At 44.1% G+C, this 24078-nt stretch overlaps 1 protein-coding gene across 1 annotated transcript; it reads right to left on the bottom strand.

Annotated features, from left to right (window-relative positions):
• Positions 1–1516: 1516 nt before the first annotated feature.
• LOC121443252 (thiopurine S-methyltransferase-like) lies at positions 1517–23256 on the bottom strand. Its single transcript, XM_041644939.1, has 9 exons — positions 23175–23256; positions 20874–21054; positions 19566–19658; positions 14344–14476; positions 13385–13437; positions 10810–10884; positions 6140–6225; positions 3049–3093; positions 1517–1716 (listed from the first exon to the last, which is right to left on the bottom strand). Exons 2-9 carry the CDS (start codon positions 21008–21010, stop codon positions 1604–1606), a joined length of 735 nt encoding a protein of 244 aa, XP_041500873.1. The 5' UTR covers positions 21011–21054; positions 23175–23256; the 3' UTR covers positions 1517–1603.
• Positions 23257–24078: the final 822 nt, after the last annotated feature.

Raw genomic sequence — 24078 nt, 5'->3', positions numbered from 1 at the left:
GTCATAGAGGGTGTGAGGTCAACATTGAGAAGTTTACACAAAGTTTAATATTTAAAATATATTTTTGAGTCCTGACCCAGCTACAGAAGAAGCAAGACATGACTGCCTCGCCGAAAAAGATGAGGGAAAGAAGGCTTAAGGAAATTAAATGCCAAAAGGCCAGGCCAAACTGAAGCCATTTCTCTTGAGCCTTGTGGGAGTGAAGAAATGACAGATCGAATGTGAACAGTTGTCAAATTCAGGAGCATAAAAATCTGAATGTTCCAGAAAAATCAGCAGTAGTGAAACTCTACTCCCCTAATGATAGTTTTGGAGAGCCCTGGGGACTCAATAAAACCTCAGTGATTGACAATAAAATAAAATAAAATATATTTTTCTGTGTTGAGTAGTTTGCCTGCATGTATATATTGCACCACGTGCATGCTTGGTGCCCACCAGAGCAGGAAGAGAGTGCTGTCTCCACAGACGTAGTAATAGGCAGTAGTGACTGCCATATGCATGCTGGGAGCCAAACCCCTGTCCTCTGCAAGAGTGCCAAGTGCTCTTAGCCATAAGCCTTCTCTCCAGCCCCAGGTTTAAATTTTAAAAGATAATCTCTATGGAGAATATATACAATATTAATATTAATGGTGTTCCCAATAACAACCATCACCTTAGGACTCGCACAAATATTCCCACAGATACACAGTAACCTATTTTCTAAAATACATATTACTGTATTAACACGAGTTAGAAATATAAACCACTTATGAGTTAGGAGGCATGGATATACAGAGTGATGTGTAAGTTAGCAAGAATGTGATTGTTGATAAAGACTGACAAATTCTGAACCTAAACTTGCACAATAAATAGCTGTGTGCTACCCATCTAAGTAAGACTAAATTAAAAGAAAAAAATTACCAAACTCAGAATTTTTTTTAAGGTTTTATTCTTACAATTTGGAGAAAATACTTTTCCCATATAGGTTGGTTTAAAATTGTTCTTTTTTTGTTTCTTGATTCTGTTATATATAAAATTATTCAAGGGGGGGGGGGAATATGTGAAGCTGGGATCCCAGGACCTAAGTAGATTAGGATTTATAGTAAAGTACAATTTTTAATAAAACAATTTAGACTACCCCAAATCCTACTAAGATCTTACGTTTCCTCGGTGACTCCAGTTTTCATACATAATATATATTTTTATTTGTTGTTTAAAGTTACAGGCATTAGATTTTTGATTTTTCATTATAGAAGTAATACATGCTGACTATAAAAAAGACACACGGTATTTAATGTGCGACTTCACTTAAAAAGCCACGAGCAAAGATCTGTACACTGCATAAGAAAATTCCAAGTGCTTATACTTTCAAGCATTAACATAATCTTTTATTTTTCAAAAACTCATACAAGGATTGATTATTTTTGTTTTGCTTGTTTTTTTCTAAGACAGAGTTTCTCTGCATAGGCCAGGCTGCCCTGGAGCTTATACACCAGGCTGGCCTGGAATTTACAGAGATCCACCTGCCCCACCAGGCTGGCCTGGAATTTACAGAGATCCATCTGCCCATGCCTCCCGCATGCTGGGATTAAAGGCATGCACCGCCACCAGCAGCAGCTGTGTTTTACTTTTCTGTAAGGAGATACAATTTTTCAAAAATGTAATCAAGTCCCCAAGCTTTGTGTCGTTCTTCCAAAGCATCAGCCTCCTCAAGGAACCGAATGCTGCACTTCTTACCTGAAGTCAGAAAGGTAACAAGTTAAATAAAACATTGTGAAGGACATCAGGAATGCCTCTACAAAATCTCTGGAGGATTTTGTGGCTAAAAATCTTTATCTTTTTGTGCATTTGTGCGTATTTGTGTGCGTGCATGCGCACATGCATGTGTACGGGGGTCACTGATATCTGGCATCTTCTGTATACTCTCTACTTTATCTTTTGAGGCAGGATTTCTCAGTGATCCCAGAGCTCTGGAATCTGCCTGCGCCCCCTCCATCGCAGCTGCTAGGGTCACAGGCATGAATGACCAGGTCTGGTTTTGATGTGAGTGCTGGGGATCCAAACGCAGGTCCTCCCTGCTTGTCTGGCAGGCACTGCACAGACTGAGTTATCTTCCCAGCCCTCTGAAAATGAAGCTGGCCTTGAATTTGTTTTGTAGCTAAGGGTTGCCTTGAACTTCTGATGCTCCAGCACCAGCCTCCCAAAAGCTAGGACCACAGGTGGTGTCTTTATTATAAAGCACACAGATAAAAGGGCCCATACTAGTCCCTTTTCTAGGATAAAACAGTCTTTCGTATCATAGTCTCTGCTTTTTACATTTTATATGCTTTAATTGCATATACTGATAGTTCACTAGCGACCGAACAGTTGACTGTTTACTTGCTTGGTTTACTTTTATTTAATTCTATTTTTCAGAAAGGCATTTCTCTTTGATCTAGACTCAGGCTGGCCTGGAACTTTCTCCTCTTGATTTAGCTACTTGCGGTCTGGGATTACAGTTGTGTCCACCACCCTTGATTTACTGACTTTATTTACAAAGAACATAATTGGGGCTGGAGATGGCTCAGCAGTCACAGTGCTTTACCTATCTTGCAGAAGACCCCAGTTTGCTCACATTGCCTATCCCTCCAATACCTGGGGCTCTGATACTTCTGGCCTCTCTAGACATGTGCACATATCCATAAAGACACATATACACATACACATAATTAAAATAATAAAAAACCTTAAAAAAATATAAAGAGCACCACTCCTTTAACCCAGCACTCAGGGGGCAGAGGCAGGTGGGTTTCTTGGGTTCAAGGCCAGCCTGGATTACAGTGTGAGTTCTAGGACAGTCAGGGCTACACAGAGACAAGGTGGGTGGGGGAGAAAGGGAGTGCATAACTCCTAACCCCTGGTAGGGTGTCTGCAAGCCTGCCTGACATCCGGAGACAATCCCCAAAATCCACAAGGTGGAAGAACTGACTTTCTGCAAGTTTGTTTTGTGAACTCTACATGCCACACGCCACACACACACACACACACACACACACACGGCATGGGTATTAAAGAGGAATGTTAACTTACCAAATAACCTTTTAAGTTCAGTGTCTGGAACATAAAATGGCGGGCCTAAGAGAAAAAGAGTCTGGTGAAGAATAGTTTATCTCTCCAACTCTAATTCTGAAAACAAACACATTCGTGGGGTTCACCTCTCAGTTTAATTTCAGTCATGTTATAGAGACTTATTCTATAAACTACTCAGAAATCCAGAGAGGTGAGCATGTAGCAGGACTTTCTAGTGTGTGTGTGTGTGTGTGTGTGTGTGTGTGTGTGTTTTAAAGATATAGGGTCTTATGTAGTTCAAGCAGGCCTCGAACTCACTGTGGAGCCAAGGATGACGTTGAGCTTCTGACCCCCAACCTCTATCTCCCAAGGCATGTACTGCTACATCTGGTTTACACAGTGCTGGGGATCAGTTCAGAGGCTTCCTGCAGGCTAGGCAAGCACTCTACCAACTCAGCTACATTCCTGTTCCCCCGACCTGGCTTTTGTATTTCTCATATCAGAGATCAGAGTGGAGTCCATTGACAGGTTCCTCTAGGTGTCCTTTGCCTTCCAGGCTGTTGATTTCAGCCCTTTGACACTACATCCCTCCCACTCGGCTATGGGACAGGGACTTGCAGCATCTTCCCTGTCCATTAAAGCTGTGCTGCTTCCCATGGTGCCTTCCCTGGGCCTCCTGCTCATGAGCAGAACTTAAACAAGATGAGCAGAGCTCACTTCAGCCTCCACTGACTTCTCCTTCCTTCTGACTGCCTCAGACATAATTACAGACACCAAGTCTTTTTTAGACCCAAGGTTTTCAAATAGACTACCACACATAAATATTAATAAAATGGGGTACTTAAAAAAAAGCTCAACTAAAAAAATCAAACAATGCCAGACATACTAGTTCATACCTGTAATCCCAATGTTTAGGAAGTTAGGGTGTCAGGATCAAGAGTTCAAGGCCAGCCCAGGCTACATGAAACTGCCCCCTCTCAAAAACCAACAAACAACCCCAGTGAACCAGCTATGGTTCCAGCACTCAGGAGGTGGAGGGAGAAGGATACTGAGTTTGAGACCAGCGTGGGCTTCATCATGAGACACTGCCTCAAAAACAATCAACCAGCCAACCACCCAACAAACATCCTTCTCCCTCAACAAGAAAACCACCAGGAGTCTTACAAATTAAAAGTCTAAATACTTGATTGTAACTCCTTCATGAAAATACAAGCCTGCCCAAGGCAAACACTAAGATGCAATGCCCAAGGCTGGGAGGTGGCTCAGTGGGACAGCACTTGCCTGGTACCTGTAAGGCCCTGGGGTCCATCCCCAGTGCTGAGAAAGCTTACTCCCAATGCAACAAAATGAGTTGCTGTGGAATGTTCCTTTACACTGTGTGAATAAATGTCACTGTGATTGGTTTAATAAAGAAGCTGACTGGTCAATAGTTGAACAAAATAAGGTTAGGCAGGAGAGTCAGACTAGGAGAATGTAGATGGAAGTTTCTATCCCTCCCAGTCCTGCAGTCATTCAGTCACAAAGAAACACACAGAGGTTTATATTAACTATATACTATTTGGCCTATCAGCTCAGACTTATTATTAACTAGCTCTTACAACAAATTAACCCAAAATTCTTGCCTATATTTAGCCATGTGGCTTGGTAACTTTTCTCAGCAATGCATTCTCATTTTTCTTCCTCTGCCTCTGGCTGGTGACTGACTCTCTGCCTTTCCTCTTCCAAGAATTCTCTTAGTCTGGTCATCCCACCTATACTTTCTGCCTGGCTGCTGGCCAATCAGCATTTTACTAAACTAATATGAGTAACAGATCTTTACAGTGTTCAAGAGCATTATCTCACAGCAGGAGAATGCTGGGAGGAAGAAGGGCAGAATCTGGAGTCACCAGGAGACACAGAGGGAGCAGGAGATGAATGTGCCATGCTAATAAAGGTACCACTATGTGGCAGAGCATAAATAAGGAATATGGGATAAAATTAAGTGCTAGTTAGTTATAAGCCTGAGCTACTGGCCGAACATTTGTAATTAATATCAAGCCTCTGAGTGATTATTTGAGAATGACTGGGGGAAAGGAAAACTCTGCCTACAATGAGTCAGAGGAACCATCATTTCCAGAGACTGAAAATAATAAGGCCAGGGAGGAAGCTCAGTGAGAACGGGCTTGCCTAGCACTGACAATGCCCTGGGTTTGATCCTCACTGATGCCAAATGTTACACAAAACAAACAAAATCAGAGAGACGGTAGTAGCATCTGATAGATAAAACCTAAGATTAGCTAGGAGTGCTGGCCCATGTCTACAGTCCAGGCACTTGGGAGACTGAAGCACAGAGATCTTGAGTTTGATCCTAGCCTAGGCTACATAGTAAGTTCTAGACCAGGCTGGGCTTTAAAGTAAGACTTTGTTGCCAAAACAAAACAAAAGCACACCATTTGAGAGATTTCCCCACAACCCCACAGTTTCTCATGCCTCTTCCCCTTCCGTTTGAATTCCTGTGGGGATGAATCTGAGTGTGTATCAACATTTGCTTCATGCAATGCCACCTCTGGGGGCAGCACAGTCATGCAATGCCCATCATAGCAGGGCAACCAAGCAATGCCCATGGCAGGGCAATAACGCAGTGCCCATGGCAGGACATCCACATTTCTTTCTTCTACTCTGGGACTCTTGAGCTATCTCTTTACATTAGGAGCATCCATTTCCCCCTTCTCCAGTTTGAACTATGACTGATGAACCAAACAAGAAAGGAATATAAGGGAGCTGGAGAGATGGCTCAGAGGTTAAGCACATTGACTGCTCTTCCAGAGGTCCTGAGTTCAGTTCTCAGCAACCACATGATGGCTCACAACCATTTGTAATGAGATCTGGTGCCCTCTTCTGGCATAGAGGTGTACATGCAGGAGGAACATTGTATACATAATAAATCTTAAAAAAAAAAAGAAAGGAATATAAGAAAACAAGGACAGTGTGGAAGAGCACAAAGGTTTACTGTTCTCATTATCCCAGAATTATCTTCACACACACAAGCAGTACACATCCTATGAGATAAGATGGGGAAGAAGAAATAATAATAGAATTAAATCAGGGAACAAAGCAGACAAGTGTGGCTTACCTGCATGTTTAGTTGGATCATAAGAAAGGATGGCCACGAGGTAGTGAAACCCTTTGTTCAGTAGGGACAGTATTACATCTGCATAGCTAGAAAGAGCACAAAAAAAGTATGTTTCATTTCTCTATACAGACAGAGTCTGGAAGGGGCAAAAGGCAATGAAGGAAGCCAGCATCTACCATATACACTACTACACTACAACCTGCAGTGAAATTCTCCTAGTAACCATATAAACCTGTACGGTGGTTTCAATGAGAACGGGCCTCCTCTCCTGGGGCTCACAGATTCAAGCACTGGTCCCCAGTTGGTGGAATTATATGGGAAGCAATAGGAGGTGTGGCCTTGTTAGAGGAGATAAGTCACTGGGGGTGGGCTTTGATGTTTCCAAAGTCCATGCCAGGCACAGCTAGGTCCGGTCGGTCTCTCTGCCCCCCTCTTCTCTCTCTCTCTCTCTCTCTCTCTCTCTCTCTCTCCCTCCCTCCCTCCCTCCTTCCCTCCTTCCCTCCCTCCCTTCTACAGATCAGGATGTGGGCTGTCAGCTACTGTTCTAGTGATGCTGCCATGTTCCCCACCATGATGGTCATAGACTAAGCCTCTGAAACTATAAGCCAGCTCCCAATTCAATGTCGCATTTATAAGCTGCCTTGGTCATGGTGTCTCTTCACAGCAACATAACAGAACTAAGATGACCTGGTTCTTGTGCCCTAGGTTGACCTCAGATTCACTAAGTAGCCAAGGCTGACCTTGACTTTCTGATCCTCCTGCTTCCACTTTCTAAGTGCTGGGATTATAGGCCTACAACACCACATAAGTTGATGGCATGATGAGGGTGGGCACATGGGCTTTGTGCATGCCAGGCAAGGTTTATTTTATGGGTGGGTATTTTATATGCATGGATGTCTGTGTACCACCATATACATGCAACTATGTAGGGGTTCTTTGAAAGATTTATTATTTTAATTATGTATAATTATGTGTCTGTGTATTTGGGGAGGGGTATATGTGCACGCGAGTGCTGGTGTCCAGGGAGGCCAAAGGTTCTGATCCCCCTGGAGCTGGAGCTGTAGCAATTGGGAGCCTTCTGACATGGATACGGGGAAGTGAACTTAGGTCCTCTGGAAGAGCAGGATGTATTCCTAACTCCATAGCCACCTCTCCAGCCTCCAGGGGTTCTTATTTAAAAGCAAGAAATGTATGGAACAAATTATGTCCCTTGGTTCCCCCACCAAAGCTAGGAAATAGTAAAGAGAAGAATCAAGCTGAAGCCTTCTCCCAGGGTAGGTCAGTCATGAAGACACCACAGGACACACAGAGGCTGATATGGTCCTAAGGGACCTGGTGACCTTGCCCAGATGGTTTCTGAAGGACTACCAATCTACTGTGTGCTCAGAGGCAGGGGTTCCCAGACCAGGCTGGGGTTCAAAAACTCCAAGACACATGCTAGAAGGAAAGATGCTTGAATTCCACCCACAGCTTGACTCGGTAGGTCTGCTGTTGGGTTGGGATGTTGACAATGAACAACTGTCACACATGACTAGGACACCACTAGTGACATGCATAGGAGGAGGGGCAGAGCAGAATCCCTTTCATCTGGTTTGATGGAGTAATGAGACTAGGCTACAGGTGAGTTTGAGGTGACGGACCATCAAAGCTCTATAAAGACAGCATTAACCACCGGTGCTGTGGACGGTCTGTGAGTGGGTGCCCCGAAGAGTGGGTGACACAGCTTCCCAGCCATGTGTTAGTGCAGAAGTAGGCTGTGACGCTGATGAAGCAGGTCTGGGCCTGGTATGGGGTGATGAGGGAGACTGATGGCTGCACTTGCACACCGAGGAAGTAGAGAGAGGGACTGATTGTCAGCCATGGTGGCTACGGTGAAAGCTATATACAGCATCTGTGCTGAGTGATGCCTGGAGCTGAGGAGGCTGAGTGTTGTCAGTGAGTCAGACATATAGGAAGAGAAATGGCAGAAGTATACTAAGAGTGGGGATACACATCCAAAATCTTAGGAGCTGGGAGGCCTGGAAGGCTCAAATTCCAGGCCAGCCTAGGCTACATATGAGTTTGAGGATAACCTTGGTTTCATCTTGAGAACTTATCTTCAAAAAATTTTTTAAATAAGCAAAAGAAACAATAAAGTAATCTTTTGAGCAGAATCCTTCACTTTTTAACTTTCTGACACCCCCCCCACCCCCATGTAGTCTCAGGCTGGCCAGGAACTCACCATGTAGCTTAGGCTGGCCTCAGATTGGCAGCAACCCTCCTACCTGAGCCTCTCAAGTGCTGGGCTTACAGATGTGAATCACCACAGCTGGTGTGACTCTTATTCTTAAGAAGCGGGAAGAAGAAACCTGTCCCTAGAAAAGTGATCCATCAGAGAGGCTCAGCCCTGTCTCTTGGAACTGACAGCCATCAATCCTCTTGGAATGAATCAATCTCAAAAAGAATCTAGAAAAGTGGGGCTGGAGAGATGGCTCAGAAAGCACAAACTGTTCTTGTAGAGGACCGAAGTTTGATTCCTAGCATCCAGATTGTTTGGCTCACAACCACCTGCATCTTCAGCTCCACGGTATCCAGTGGCCTCTTCTGACCTCCATGGTCATCCACCATATGTGCATACACATACACACAAACAAAAGAATTAAAAATCTCAAAGTAACTAATCCTGATAACAATGTCCAACATGCTTGAGTGTGTTTACCCTGTGACCATAGAGACACACACATACGGGGGGGGGGGGTAGGGGAAGAAGAGGCAGAGCAGGGGAACAGGGAGGATCGTGACTCTCTGGCCTAGCTAGAATTTGGTTCTCTGAGGAAGCTTCCCCTTGGGTGTCACTTGCCTTGTTAGCCATGAACAGAGGGTCAGAGTCCACTAAGGGTGGCCTTCACAGCTAAGGACAGAGGAGCTGATGCAAGAAACGGTACATTTGTCTTGCCTGATGTAAGCTCGATTGTCTTCATTTAGTCACGGTAATTACAGATATCTTATCTGCACTAAGTGTATATCAGGGCTAATACTAAGAGCAGCTGAGTCCACTGACCCTGCTTTCCCTTTGATCTGAACTCAACATCCTGCTCTCTCCCTGGCAACCTGTGAATTTTTATAGAGCAAACCAAAACCCATGAAGGAACCAACCCCAAAGAAACAGAGGACCATCCTGGAGAGGGCTCAGGAAATAGCTACAAACTTCAGCATTTTGCAGAACTGAATGTAGTCCACAAATACAGTGTGTTATGAAGACGAAGGGGTTTCAGGTGATGCTTTGCACTGAGGAAGAACACGAACGCCATGGTGGGAAATGCAGGCCATGCTCTGGAAACGTGATGTGGATGTTTGGAAGAGCTGGGTGACAGAAGAACCGTCCTGGCAAAAGTCACGCCCACTTCCCAGCACCTGACATAGGGGACATCTAAGAATCCAATGGGAATGTAACAAGTAGCTTTTGAAGAGCTGAATGCCAGGAACAGAATTCAAATGATCTTTCAGGAGCAAGTATGGCAGAGAAAAGCCCAGATGAGGATGCAGGGTGGGGTGGGGTGTGGGAAGGAAAATGAGAGGAGGAGGAGGAGGGAGGAGGAGGAGGAGGAGGAGGGAGAGAGAGAGAGAGAGAGAGAGAGAGAGAGAGAGAGAAATCATCAGTGAAAGAGAAAACTTGTATATTTCTAGTGTGGAATGTTCTAGTTTTCACAGATTAGGTTTGGCAATGGCCTTACATATGAAGAAATTGGTTTTTTAAATAAAAAAAAATGTGTTACTGACATGGAGCTTGAACTTTGTAGCCACGTGTGAAGAGCCTGCCTCTGTGTAATGAGTAATTCAGTATCTACCCGGCCAAATCTGAAGAGATGCATATGTAGCATTTACACAGGAAAAGGAGAAGTGCATTTCCCTCACACGCTTTCTTAATTTGACTTTCTAGCCAGGTTAGGTATAAACAGGATCACTCAAAGGATCAACAAGTGCTTTTGTAAGTTCAGCCAGAGTTAATAACACATTTCTCATGGATTTCCTTGCTCTTTTATTTAGGAGATATAGTCTCATGGCCTCATTATGGCCCAGGATCACCTTGGGCTCCCAAGTGCCACGATTACAGCTGTGTGCCACCACACCTGGCTCACATATTTTTGTTTTGAATCCCCACAGCAACTCTTCAAGGTCATGTGATGTGGAACTCTGAACAAACTTGGCAGGTTAGACTCAACTGTCAGGTCCTGGCTGTCTAACTTGAAACACATCTCTTTCTCGGCAGGTTAGACTCAACAGTCAGGTCCTGGCTGTCTAACTTGGAACACATCTCTTTCTCAGCAGGTTAGACTCAACTGTCAGATCCTGGCTGTCTAACTTGGAACACATCTCTTTGACCTTAAATTTCTCACAGGCATATTGGAATCAAGACAGCACACGTCATAGGGCTGTCAGGCTAGTTAAATGTGTTGTTGCACACTGAATATTCCAAACAATGCCTGGCAGAGGACAGAGTCCAACATCTGTCAGCAATGGCGATGGCACTAGCAGAATCATCTCATGTCACAGAGGAGCAAACTGAAGCTCAGAGAGCCACAGTGCTTTGGTCGAGGCCACAGAGCTTGCAAGGTGAGCGAACCCCGGAGTCTTAACCTCAAACTCAGCTAACACAACGAAAACCAAAACAACCCAAGAAACTGACTTACCGATCGTGGTCACCTGGATTGATAGCCACTAACGATCCTCTGTCCCAAATCCTGTCAAACTTGCCAATATTCACTCTGCTCAGAAGAGAGGGTAAAGGTTGTTCTATTTTGTCTAGAAAAGGTCAAACCTCATGTTCTCCCTCCTTCTGCTCCTCATTGGGACCTTGGGAGCTCAGTCCAGTGCTCCAATGTGGGTCTCTGTCTCTATCTCCATCCATCACCAGATGAAGGTTCTATGAGCAAAGATGTCGGGACCACGAGGGGTGCACCCACCCACTGAGACAGTGGAGCTGATCTACTGGGAGCTCACCAAGGCCAGCTGGACTGTGACCGAAAAAGCATGGGATAAAACTGGACTCTCTGAACATGGCGAACAATGAGGGCTGATGAGACGCCAAGGACAATGGCAAGGGGATTTGATCCTACTTATTGTGCTGGCTTTGTGGGAGCCTAGCCAGTTTGGATGTTCACCTTCCTAGATAAGGACGGAGGGGGGAGGACCTTGGACTTACCACAGGGCAGGGAACCCTGACTGCTCTTTGAACTGGAGAGGGAGGGGGAGAGGAGTGGGGGGAGGGGGAGAAGGGTGGGAGGAGGGGGAGAAGGGTGGGAGGAGGGGGAGGAAAATGGGAGGCTGGGAGGAGGTGGAAACTTGTTTTTTTTTTTCTCCTTTTCTCAATTAAAAAAAATGGATTAAACATAAAAAAAAAAAAAAGAAAAGGTCAAATCTCAAACAGGATATCTGGGGTTCTGCAGGGGAATGCCTGAAATCTCACCTATCATCAGGGTATCAGGGCCTCATGGTGGCTTTTCTTTATAGACTTTAGAGGGGTGTACTGGCCCAGTGTGGGACTGTCCACTTTCTACTCTCTCAGCAGTCTCCTTGTTTTGCTATGACTTTGGAAAAGGAGGGAGGACAGAGGGCAGCTGTAGATGAACTCTGTCCACAGGAAGTTGTAGCAAGCTTTTTCATCGGCCTCCAGCTCACAAATAATGACATGGAAACTTATTATTTATTATGAAAGCTTGGCCTTTTGCTTAGGCTTATCTCAACTAGCTCTTATAACTTAAATTAACCCATTTATATTAATCTATGTTCTGCCACCATTAATGGGATTAATATAACCCATTTATATTAATCTGTTCTGGTATTGCCTCTCTTCCATCTTGCAACTTCTGTTTCCTCTCCTGGTCTCGCTGGCAACTCTGTCTTTCTTCTTCCCGAGTTTTCTCTGCCTGGAAGTCCCATCCTGCCTAGCTATTGGCCTTTGAGCTTTTTATTACACCAATCACAGCAACACATCTTCACACAGTGTACAAATATCCCACAAGAGGCAGTGAGTGACAGCTCTGTTCCTGTCCCTGGCTCGGGCATCAGGCTCTGGCAGGTATCACATTGCATCCTGCACCTTATAATTCGTTTGGTTACAGGCTTAGGTGCCAGGTAGAAGACTTGGCCTTCCTCTCTCCATGTCTACCTACTCTGGATCGTAATAACAATTTTGAAGGTTTGGGAGATATACCCATGAAGTGGAAAGACTGTGCTTTGGTAAGGACAGCTGTAGGACAATGCTTGTTGCTGCAGAGTGGACAGGAGTGGCAAACAGATCCCCCACCCCAGCCCAGCACTGCCAAACAAGGCCACCTCCATTGTTACTGTTATTACTCGTTATTCTTATGTGTTGTGCATGTGTGGAAGCACATGCATACTAAGGTGTGCATACATACAGAGGTCAGAGGACAACATTCACGAGTTTCTTCTTTCCTTCTTCCATGGGTTTTAGGAACTGAACTTAGGTCATCAAGCTTGCAAGACAAGCACCTTTATTCTCTTAGCCATCTTGCTGGACCAAGGACCACCTTTTTTCTTTTCTTTTCTTTTTCTTTTTTTTTCTTCGAGGCAGCATCTCATATATAGCCCTGACCTGGAACTTGCTATCCAGAACAGGTTGGCCTCCAGCTCACAGAGATCTGCCTGTTTCAAGTGCTGTGTTAAAGCGTGTGCCACCATCCCTTATTAAATGAAAAATGGCTGTTTTGGTGGATAAAGCACTTAGCACATAAGCACGAGTATGTGAGTTTAGACAGCCAGAACCCATGTAAGAGCAAGACATTTGTAACACCAGTGCTCCCCTGGTGAGACGGGAGGTGGAGACAGGAGGATCCCTGCAAGTGTGAAGGCCAGCTAGCACAGGGCCGTGGAACCCTGTCTCAAACAGAGTAGAAGGTAAGACTGGCATCTAAGGTTGCCCCTGACTGCCACTCATGTGCAATAGCGTGCACACACTTGAACATAAACTCACACTCTCACACACTTGGGCATATACACTCACACGCACTTACATACAAAATGGTGGCGCTAGAGCATGCAGTCACTCAGAGAAGCACACACTAACAGTCACACATACATGTGCTTGTACACATTTACACACAGACTCACACATCCCACTCACGCTTACACACACACACACACGCATTCATTCTCTTTTACACCCCCACACACTCACACACTGGTGCAAAGGGATCACTCATTCACACACTCACATAAGGGTGCAGATAGAGCACTCAGTCCTACCTGGGAAGATCAAACAGGCTGCAGCAATACACTGAGATGTTCCCTGAAGAACTCTGTAACGAAACAATGGAAAACATTTTTCTTTCTTTTTTTTTTAAGATTTATTTATTTAATGTACATTGGGGTTTTGCCTGCATGCATGTCTGTATGAGGGTGTCAGATACCCTGGAACTGGAGTTACAGACAGTTGTGAACTGTCATGTGGGTACTGGGAATTGAACCCGGGTCCTTTGGAAGAGCAGCCAGTGCTCTTAACTACTTGAGCCATCATTTTCTATACTTAGCTAGGAAATCTTTAAATAGTCAAGGAAAGCAAACAGGGTTCAGACAAAGCCAAGGAAACAAGGGGGACACTCATTTAATATAATAATTTAATATAATAACTTCATTGGAGTTTAACTGTAACTTATGTTTTCTTTTAAAACCTGGAGTGGGCCAGCCAGATGACTCAGAGGGTAAGGTTGCAGCCAAGCCTGACAACCTGGGGTTAGTCCCTGGGTCTTCCATGGTGGAAGGAGAGAACTGACTCTACCCTCTCCATGATATATGCATATATATGTGTGTGTGTTTGTGTATGTGTGTATACGTACGTACATACATACATATATACATATATATAGTCTACCATCTCTATATCTATTCCTAATATTGATTTAGCTATTATTCATCATCTACATATCAAACTATCATCTGTATGTTTAGTTATATCATTTATCATTAATATTTATCTATCTAGCATCTTTTGTTTTGAGACAAAAAAATCTCACTAAATAGCCTAGGCCAGCCTTGAATTCATGATCCTCCCGCCTCCACCTGCGAGTGCTGAAGCTGTAGCTCACCGCAGTACGAGAGCCATTTGACACTGTTTAACAACTTAATTACTCATGGGTAAAAGAAGAAAAAGTCTTGTGTGTGTGTGTGTGTGTGTGTGTGTGTGTCATGAAAATACTGATACAAACCTTAAATACTTTGGCACCAGCAATTTCAGTAAGTGGTTTCTCTGTATACAAAAGATTCTGTTCTGTAAAAAATTCCCGAATCGCAATTTCACTGATTTCAACACCAACTACAGTGTGGCCCTGGTCTGCAAACCTGCAGAAAAAGAGTTACACTTCAGGTTAACTTCATATACAGCACAGAAAAAAGCCATAATAGACAGACAGTACCTTAGGCTGAGAATACAATCACTAACCAGAGTCCCTGCCAGGCACAAAGCCCTGTGCTGAAAAGTGCATCCCCATAAGAAAGGAAATAGCAAAAGAAAACAAATCTGTATGTTGCCTTAATTTTATTTATTTGTTTATTTATTTATTTATTTATTTATTTGTCTTTCGAGGCAGGGTTTCCATGTGTAGCTTTGGCGCCTATCCTGGAACTCATCCTGTAGACCAAGCTGGTCTTGAACTCATAAGAGATTCACCTGTCTCTGCTTCCCAAGTACTGGGATTAAAGGCGTGCACCACCACCACCCAGCATCTTTTCCTTAACTTTGAGGGATTCATATCTTCGCAGGCATTCATCTAAATGCATTTGACTAGAGGAAATGCTTTTCAGTCCCTCTAAATTAGCACTGGTTATTGATTCATTTTCTGTGATGATGGATATGCCTATCTCTGTTCTGTACAAAACAGAGCCACTGGCCACACTGGCTACTCTGCATCTGGCAATTTGGTCAGTCCCATAGAAATAATTTTAAATTTTCATTTGGCTTATATTTAAGTAGCCAAGTCCGGCACTGTGTTATGCCACTAGTTCCAGTACTGTGGAGCTGAAGAGCTTGAGATTGAGGCCACACTGGACTATACAGCAAGACTCTGTTTCAAAACCAAAAAAATATAATTAAGTGAATTTTTAAAAATTGCCACATGAAACCGGGTGGTGGTGGCTCACGCCTTTAATCCCAGCACTCGGGAGGCAGAGGCAGGCGGATCTCTGTGAGTTCGAGACCAGCCTGGTCTACAGAGCTAGTTCCAGGACAGGCTCCAAAGCCACAGAGAAACCCTGTCTCGAAAAACAAACAAACAAACAAAAAATTGCCACATGTGACCAGTATTGCCCTAGTAGAGTGCAAGCTTGAGATACTTTGTGCATTTGGTAACAATCCTATAATTCCCGTTTATTAACAATAAACATGATTGGAAAAATGAATCTTATTACTGTATGCAAATAGCAACATTTTCCTAACAAGCTCTATAGTTATAGATTTCACACTCTGAGGATCGTAAACAGTAGCAGAAATCTTTCCCATTTTTTTTTTTTTTTCTTTCGAGACAGGGTTTCTCTGTAGCTTTTTGGTTCCTGTCCTGGAACTAGCTCTGTAGACCAGGCTGGCCTCGAACCCACAGAGATCCACCTGCCTCTGCCTCCCGAGTGCTGGGATTAAAGGCGTGCGCCACCACCGCCCGGCCAGTAGCAGAAATCTTAAACAGAAAAAAAGTAGCAGGTGCCCAAATACTGAGATATCAAATTACATAAAAATTAGACAGTTCTTCTGAAAAGCAGAAGAAGCCTAGCGAAATGTTCTATGTTCAGAGTCATACATATAAATCACAAGGCTGAGGGGAAAGTAAGGGCTAGGAACCAATATGAAAACCATGTGAGTTGGGCATGGGGCATAGGCGTCTTATGAAGTGGAGGCAAGAGGATCCGCTTTCAAGGTCAACCACAGCTATATGCGTTCGAGACAAGTGTGAGCTACAGGAGACCTTGTCTCAAAGATCCACAAAGGGGGCTGGAGAAATAGCCCAGTGGTTAAGAGCACCTGCTGCCCTTGCAGAAGAGCGGGGTTTAGTTCCCAGCACCTATATCACAATGATTCGCATTGGCCTGTAACTCCAGCTCCAGGGGATCTCATACCCTGACCTTTCCTGATCTTCAAGGGCAACAGCCCTCATGTGCACACACCAGTCAACATATACTTAAAACAAATCTTAAAACACACACACACACACACACACACACACACACACACACACCAAAGAAAACTAGGAATGAGGCAAAGGCTCAATAGGTAAAGTGCTTGCTACACAAGCATGAGGACCTGAGTTCAAATCCCCAGCACCCACAGAGAAAGCCAGGCATGACAGCCCACACCTGCAATGCCAGTGCTGAGAGGCAGAGACAAGAGGATTCCTGGGGCCTGTCAGCAGACTCCAGGTTCAGTGAGACCTGGTCTTTAAAAATAAGATGGAGATCGATAAAGGAAGATGCGTCATGTGGAGTTTGGACTGCACACGTGTGTATCTGCACATACAAGTACACATACACAAGTACATACCACACTCACAAACCTGTCAGTGTAACAGCTGGAGAAACAGTACAATGGGGCACTCCCTGTGATGGAGTCCTAAGGGCGGTTTCAGAAGGCAGGTGTTGGAAAATGTACTGTTTGAATCGCTGTGAAGTGATGGGATGAGGAAAACTGAACGGGAAGTTTCTAACACCAAGTATGGAGAAGAAAGGCTGGGCCTGGGGGTAAACTGAGGCAGCAGGGCACTGTCTGAACAGCACACATGTGACTTTAGTCTGCTCATATGCAGCTTCACTCATGGGGGCGGAGTTTGGCTTTTATCTCATGTCTTCTGCAGATGAAGCCACAGGTGACCAAAGGTGACATCACGTGATGTTCCAACCATTCTCGCATCTGTTAACTGAGAATGGACGGTACATTTCAAAACAGAAACAAGACCGACAGTGTCTACTATCGACACAAGAGTGCACACTCCCAACGTGGGCAGAGTTTATAGTTTATAAAGTTTATAGTTCTAAAGTGAAGCGCACTGATAACCTGTCTCTCATACTGCCCAGGAATGTACTCTAGCACACAGCGACTGGTTCTTCATTCTTCATACATGCTTTTGAAGTTAGAAAAAGTAAGCAAAGGGGTTATCTAAATTGGCTGCATGTATTTTTATTTCCCAGCCAGCACATGCGCCATCGCCTGAAATACAAATAAGGCAAAAGTGAAACCCTAAAATAATGCTCCTATTTCATTTTAATGCTTTTTGGCCCCTGTTCCTAGTTATTTTATCTGCTCATATCCAATGCCTGTACACACATAGGTCAGTTACCCGAGTGAAAAGATAACTTCCATACAATGACAGTAGCTCCGTTCTGTATTTGTATTTCAACTTTTATTATTATTTTTGCAGTTTGGGGGAAAGAAGCCTGAGCCGGTGGATGCCAGGCAAGGACTATCCCACTGAATTACATCCCCAAACCTTAAATTTTTTGTTACAAATGGAGACTCCCAAAATATTCAATAAACACCCAGCTAGCTAGCTATACAGTTTCATTACGGTCGTCTAAACTCTCGGCTCCATTATCATATCTGTTTACAGAGTTGCTTTTTCATATGTACCTTGCAAAGTCACTCTCTTCTGGTTTGGCAAGAGCCCATTAGAGCTTGGCTCTGATAAGAAAAATAATCCTTAGCCGGGCGGTGGTGGCGCACGCCTTTAATCCCAGCACTCGGGAGGCAGAGGCAGGCGGATCTCTGTGAGTTCGAGACCAGCCTGGTCTACAAGAGCTAGTTCCGGGACAGGCTCCAAAAAAAAAAAAAAAAAAAAAAAAAAAAAAAAAAAAAAAAAAACACAGAGAAACCCTGTCTCGAAAAACCAAAAAAAAAAAGAAAGAAAGAAAAGTAATCCTTAATTTCATGGCCACATTTGAATATCAGGTTATAACAGCCATTTAAAATTTTTACTTGTTAATTTTTTATTTCTGTTTATGTGTATGTCTTTGTATGTATTCTCTCTCTCTGGGGGGGGGGGAGGGAGAGGGAGAGAGACCACAGAAGCCAGAAGAGGGTGTTCCTGGGTACTGGGAATTGAACCTGCGTCCTCTCAAGAGCAGCAAGTGCTCTTAACCACAGAGCTACCTACCTAGCCCTGTAACAGCCATTGAATATATAATTTTAGCTACAAGTTGAGACAGTGTGGGCTGCAAAAATTTTATTCTCTATTGGAGAATAAAATCCAAATGCATATGTTTTGTGGGTAGATCACTGGTATTGACATGGGGGTGGGGACTGAGCATTTTAAAGGTAAGTCTATTTTGTATTTACTAACCTTTTCCACTGATCTTTTCTTCCCTCCTGCCTAGTGATCGGTAGGAGTTCTCAACATTTAAGATTTAAGCAAATACACATCTTGGAGGCTGTGTTTGTGGCTGTGCATTATCATGACAGCAGTGTTGTGTGTAAAAGTAATCTCTAGGGTTGTGACTCAGGGTAGCCCTGTAGTAATGGCGACTTGTTGATTGGCATGAGGTCTTTCTGCAGAGGACTGCTCACAAGAACTACTCTCCTCACCACTGGGTTTATAATGGTGACTCACACTAACAAAATCTCCTATTTGCTCATGGGCGGAAGAGCTGAGCTGAACTCTGGATTACAAACACTGTCCTGCTAAAAGGTTTGCTACACTTTGTGTTTTTCTGTTGCCTTCCATTCCAAACATTCATAGTTATTGAAATCTCTAAGCTACTTATAGACATTAGACCACATACATAGATCCCGGAGATATGAAAAAGGAGGCTAGAGTTCCCCTGCTGGTTCCAAATTAATTCACCCCGTAATTGCCAAGATCACAAGTGCATACCACCACCCTTGTTTTAAGCAATGTCAGGGACTGAACCTTGTGCATGCTAGGCAAGTACTCTACCAACTGTGCTAAATCCTCAGGTCCCCACAAACTATTTTTTGGGGGCCTTTGAAACAAAATACAGGAAGACAAGGTCATACCTGACTCAGTTTGCACTCCTGTTATTTGGAAACAGTATCTCTAATTTTATAACTATGACAGAGTCTCCTAAAATAAAGACACTCGGATTTGAGGATGGTATTTTGTCGTTAATCTTTGTATGATTGCTTGACTGGCTCTTTGAACAGGGCCTCACCTAGCCTAGTGGCCCTTGAACATATGTGTAGCCAAGGCTGATCTTGAATTTCTGATCCTTTTGCTGTCACCTCACGTCCTACCATTATGTGTATGTCCTGCCACAGATGACTCTGAGAATATTTAAAAATTTTTTTAAACAATCTTTTCTCATTTTACATACCAATCCCAGTTCCCACTCCCTATCCTTCTCCTGCTCCCCCACCCCTCATTTTTTTAACATACACATATGTTGTTAAATATTCACCCCAAGTATTACTCCACAAAAACTAGTTAATGGTTACCATTTCATCTCAACCGCTTTTCCACAGAGAGGGAAAAACACTCTCAGTTCACTCTGGCCTTTAAGGAATGTTTCCAAATGCTTCTTTAATAGCCTAGGGAGAAAAACAAAGTTACAACAGTGCTTGCTTTAACTAGCCCAATGCACAGGAGAAGGGAATAGAATTAATGACACTAAGAACTTCCCAAGCTCCCAACAATGTAAAAAGAAGATAATGTAAATTATTACAACCTCCAGTTTACACTTAAAGAAACAGGGAAGCTAAGGAACTTGCTTCATTACACAGCTACTTAGAGTTAAATATGACTAACAACCTGAGTTTTCATGACTGTAAAATAACTTCTGCTTCTGTGAGTGATACATCTGGAAAAGTCTGTCCTAATCACCACATTTACACTCTGATTTCTGTTGTGACCTAAGTGGTGTTAAGTGTTCAATAGACCTATCTACATTTCAGTCCTTTCAATACAGAATAGCTTCTCAATGAGCTTAACTCTTTTTAAACTTTAATTAAATTAATTTATGATATGTGTGTGTATGGGTACACATCTGTCATGGCACATGTCTGTGTGTGTGTGTGTGTGTGTGTGTGTGTGTGCGCGCGTACATGTCTGTCATGGCACATGTCTGGGGGTCAGAAGACAACTTCCAAGACTCAGTTCATCCTGTGGGGCTTAGGGATGAAAGGCAGACTGTTGGGGTTGGTGGCACATGCCTTCCTGGGCGGAGCCAGATTGCCGGCCTTCACCCTCACTTTTGAACATACAGAGACATAAGCTTAAATCTTGCTTCAGCATTTTGCTGCATGTATAAGCACCAAAGTATGGTGGTTTTAAAAAAGAAAACACATTTCATAAATCTAAGATGTCATTGTCTGCAAGTCAAATCATTATACAATGAAAGAAAACACACACTGCTAATTAAAGTATGGCTGGCTATGGATACTTTCTGATATCTGAGAGGTTGCATAATATGAGACTATTACAAAAAAATAAATCCAAAATTATATTTGAATATTACTTTTAAAGTCAGCTTCTTTTTGCTTCTCCCCCTTCCTTTTCTTTCAGAGGCAAAGTCTCACGGAGCCAAGCACTGGCCTCAAACTCACTTATGTAGCTTCAACTTCTGATCCTTCTTGCTCCCATTTCTCAATTGTTATTATAGGCATATGCCATCTTGCCCAGTTTTGTTCAGTACTGTGGATCACACCAAGTGTCCTGCATGGCTCTCTGCCAACTGAGGCACACACTACCTCCCCACCCCACCTTACTCCAGTCAATTTCTCTGTCAGAGACCAAACACGTCTTACCGATGCCCTTGTTCCTGATGAAATCCGATGTTACGGGTCACCCACCTACCCTGCCATTCTTCCAGGGTTAGTACGCGGTTCTTCTGCACTTCAGCATTGGGGAGCTCTTTCACACGGAGTGAGGTGGCATCAGCCATAGTTTGAAGACAATTTTTGTCTCAGAGGATGGTATCTCCAGTGCCTAAATGGAAAAATATCTGCAATGACATCAGGACCTGTGATTCTGTTGGTGAACTATACAAAACCTTTTGGCTATAGCTTTTCAAAAATAGATGGCTCAGTGGTTAAGAGCACTGACTGCTCTTCCAGAGGTCCTGAGTTCAAGTCCCAGGAATCATATGGTGGCTCACAAGGATCTGTAATGAGATCTGATGCCCTCTTCTGGCCTGCAGGCACACATGCAGACTGAACACTGTATACATAATAAATAAATAAATAAATCTAAAAAATGTCAACATTGAAGCCAGGGTGGTATCACATGTCCCCAGTCCTTGGGAGACAAGAGGGTTGTTGCCATTTCCAGGCCAGCCAAGGCTACACAGCAGGACCCTCTCTCAACAAAACAAACAAGACAGGCATGGTGGCATATGCCTCTAAGCCCAGCACTAGGGAGGCAGAGGCAAGAGGCTCTCTGTGAGTTCCAGGCCAGTCAGGGCTACAGTGAGACCTTGTATCAAAAGAAACAAACACCAAAACCAACCAAACAACAAAACCCAACTTTCAACATCCAATAAGTCATAACAAAAATTACATTTCAGTGAGTCTAGGACTAAGAACACTTCACTGTTCTATGTCAGGAAAGTCGGCCTCAGAGAATAACCTGCACCCCACCCTACAAGCCTACAGATGTAACAAGGAGTGGAAACCTGGCTGTAAGAAGTTGACGAAAGAAGTTTGTGATTTTAGCCTTTTTAAAACCAGAAATTCAGCCAATCATTGCCCCAGTTCCACTCCCACTCCCATTTCTGGGACTAGTACTGTTAAGACAGGAAAGTTTGGGATTCTGTACCGCCTAGATCATCCATTGGCTGGCCCCATGGCCAGATCAGAGTTCAACCTGTTGAACCCGTGGAGTGCTTACCCAGCAGTCCTCTGCTTCCTTCATGAATGGCTGATGCATTTAAAAGTCCCGACATTTGGTGGGGCTTCAGGAGGGTGAAGAATTTAGATACGTGGGTTCAATATATTACTGCTACATCATTGAAAGATTGTATTGTCAAATAACGTTCTCATAGCTTTTGGAAGGGTACTGCAAATTGAACCTATGGGTTCGTGTGTTCCAGGCAAGCAGTATGCCTCTGAGCTATAGCCCTGCTCCCATGTGCACTAGAACATGATTTAGAGTCCATACTTAGGATTAAAGGACACCATTCTTAACTCTGGGAAGAAAGATGCACCTCACAGCAAGTGTTTATTAACTAAAGTCTTTTTTCCAGGTTCTGATGTTAGGGGGCAAAGCCTAGAATTCTGAAAGATCAGTAGCAAGTACGGGATTATTGTGGATATAGAAAAGCAAGAGAATTGCTCTTCTCCCATCTGGATTTCCTATCATCAGAAACTGTGGCTCCAAAAGTTGCCCTCAGAAAGAAGTGCTCTTCTGAACTTAGAATCATCTTTACCCTGCCCAGCTCTATCCCTCTCACCGAAGCCGTCATAAATGCAATCACTTAGCTGTAGTAACAGTGCCTCAATGTGGTTTTCACTGTTCATTTCTGGAGAAATAAAATTCTGAACACAATAAAAGTGCAAAGTACGATGATAAGAAAAGACAAACCCACAATAGTTTCCTCTCATAAATGTTCACACCCAGTATGCTCATTGGTCCAAGCCCTAAAAAACACTTGTTTCTGCTTTAGGATTATTATTATTATTTTAAACAGAGGGTCTTTCTGGAATTTACCATGTAGTTGGGGCTGATCTCTAACTCACTGAGTTCCTCCTGCCTCAGCACTCTCGAGCTGGGTTACAGGCCTGCACCACAACGCTTGACGTTTGCTTTAGCTTTATTCCTAAATTTTGTTAAACTAAAAAGTAACTTCACTAAAGTGCATAGATCTCGAGCATGACTTTGGAATGACACTTGGACACGTGTTAAAACACATGAAACACGCCACTAAGCATGGAGTCTTAGGACTCAAAGCCTCTGCATTTCTGATCTCTACCCAGGTTTTGCGGCGGTTCCCGAAGCCCCTTTTCGGGACGCGGGTAGCTGGTCATCCGTGCTTTACACATACTCCCTTCTGAAGAACCCTGTAACAGTCTTAGCAAAAGCACTGCCTTTCTCACCGGCGGGGAACTTACCTTGGCTGCGCACTGCTGCCTTCCTCTGACTCTAGGGGACATCTGTGTTGCAACAACCCGACCAGTGCAGTGACGCGTAGGCCCCGCCTCAGGGACAAAGCCCCCGCCCCATACTGACAGGCTCCGCCCCTGAGAAGACGCCCGGGCTCCTGTCCTATAGGCCCTACCCGGGCATGTGAACCCCTCCCAGAACCGGAGGACGCCTTTGCTCTCCAGGCCACGCCCAAGACTCTCAGGCCCCTCCTACGTCGTATTGATCCCGCCTCTGGCACAAGGACCCCGCCCCTAAACCAAAGCCTCGCCCCCGCGCTCGCAAAAGGGCTCCGCCCAGAGCGCGGAGGAGTTCGCGCAGCGGCGGAAATGGCGAGGCGGGGCGAACGCCCGGACCCTCCCACTCGCCTGAGCCTGCGAGCTCCTCCCACTCCGGGTCACGCCGTGATAGGGGCGGAAGCGGTGGCGGCCAAGGAGCTGTAGCTGCTGGCGCGGATCCCGTCGTCCTGAGCGCTGCCCATCTTGTGAATGCAGAATACATATTTTACATGTAAAGAAATTTATGTATTTTTATGTATGTGAAAATACTTAGGTGAATGGTTAAATTGGACACCCTTTTTGAAAGTATAGATGAGGCATGAGACGTAGTTCAGTGGTAGAATGCTTGCCTACAGCACAACATAAAATAAGTTAATTTTAAAAAGTGCGACTGGAATCTGGAAAGTTCATTGTTGTTGTTGTTTTCGGATAGGTTCTCTGTGTAGCTCTGACTGTCCTAGAATTTTCTCTGTGGACCAGGCTGGCCTTGAACTAGGAAACTCACCTGCTTCGTCTCCTGAGTGCTGGAATTAAAGGCATGCACCACCACCGCCAGACTCAGAAAGTCTTTATTTAACAAGAATTGAAGGTAGAT

The sequence above is a fragment of the Microtus oregoni genome, unplaced genomic scaffold, assembly GCF_018167655.1.
Source record: "Microtus oregoni isolate MIOR12 unplaced genomic scaffold, Mior012 000103F_ref0000194, whole genome shotgun sequence".
In the NCBI taxonomy this organism is placed as follows: domain Eukaryota; kingdom Metazoa; phylum Chordata; class Mammalia; order Rodentia; family Cricetidae; genus Microtus; species Microtus oregoni.
Note: the sequence above shows the minus strand (reverse complement) of the source record. Positions and strands in the feature narration are given on the sequence as shown.

Bases quoted from the DNA above. Each gene is read 5' to 3' on its own strand.
- LOC121443252 (XM_041644939.1), bottom strand. From the start codon at position 21,010: ATGGCTGATGCCACCTCACTCCGTGTGAAAGAGCTCCCCAATGCTGAA. The intron at 19,659-20,873 runs GTAAGACGTGTT...TTTTCTCCCTAG, and splicing joins CATCAGGAACAAGGGCATCG to GCTATTAAAGAAGCATTTGG. The intron at 1,717-3,048 runs GTAAGTTAACAT...TTCTGACTTCAG, and splicing joins TGAACTTAAAAGGTTATTTG to GTAAGAAGTGCAGCATTCGG.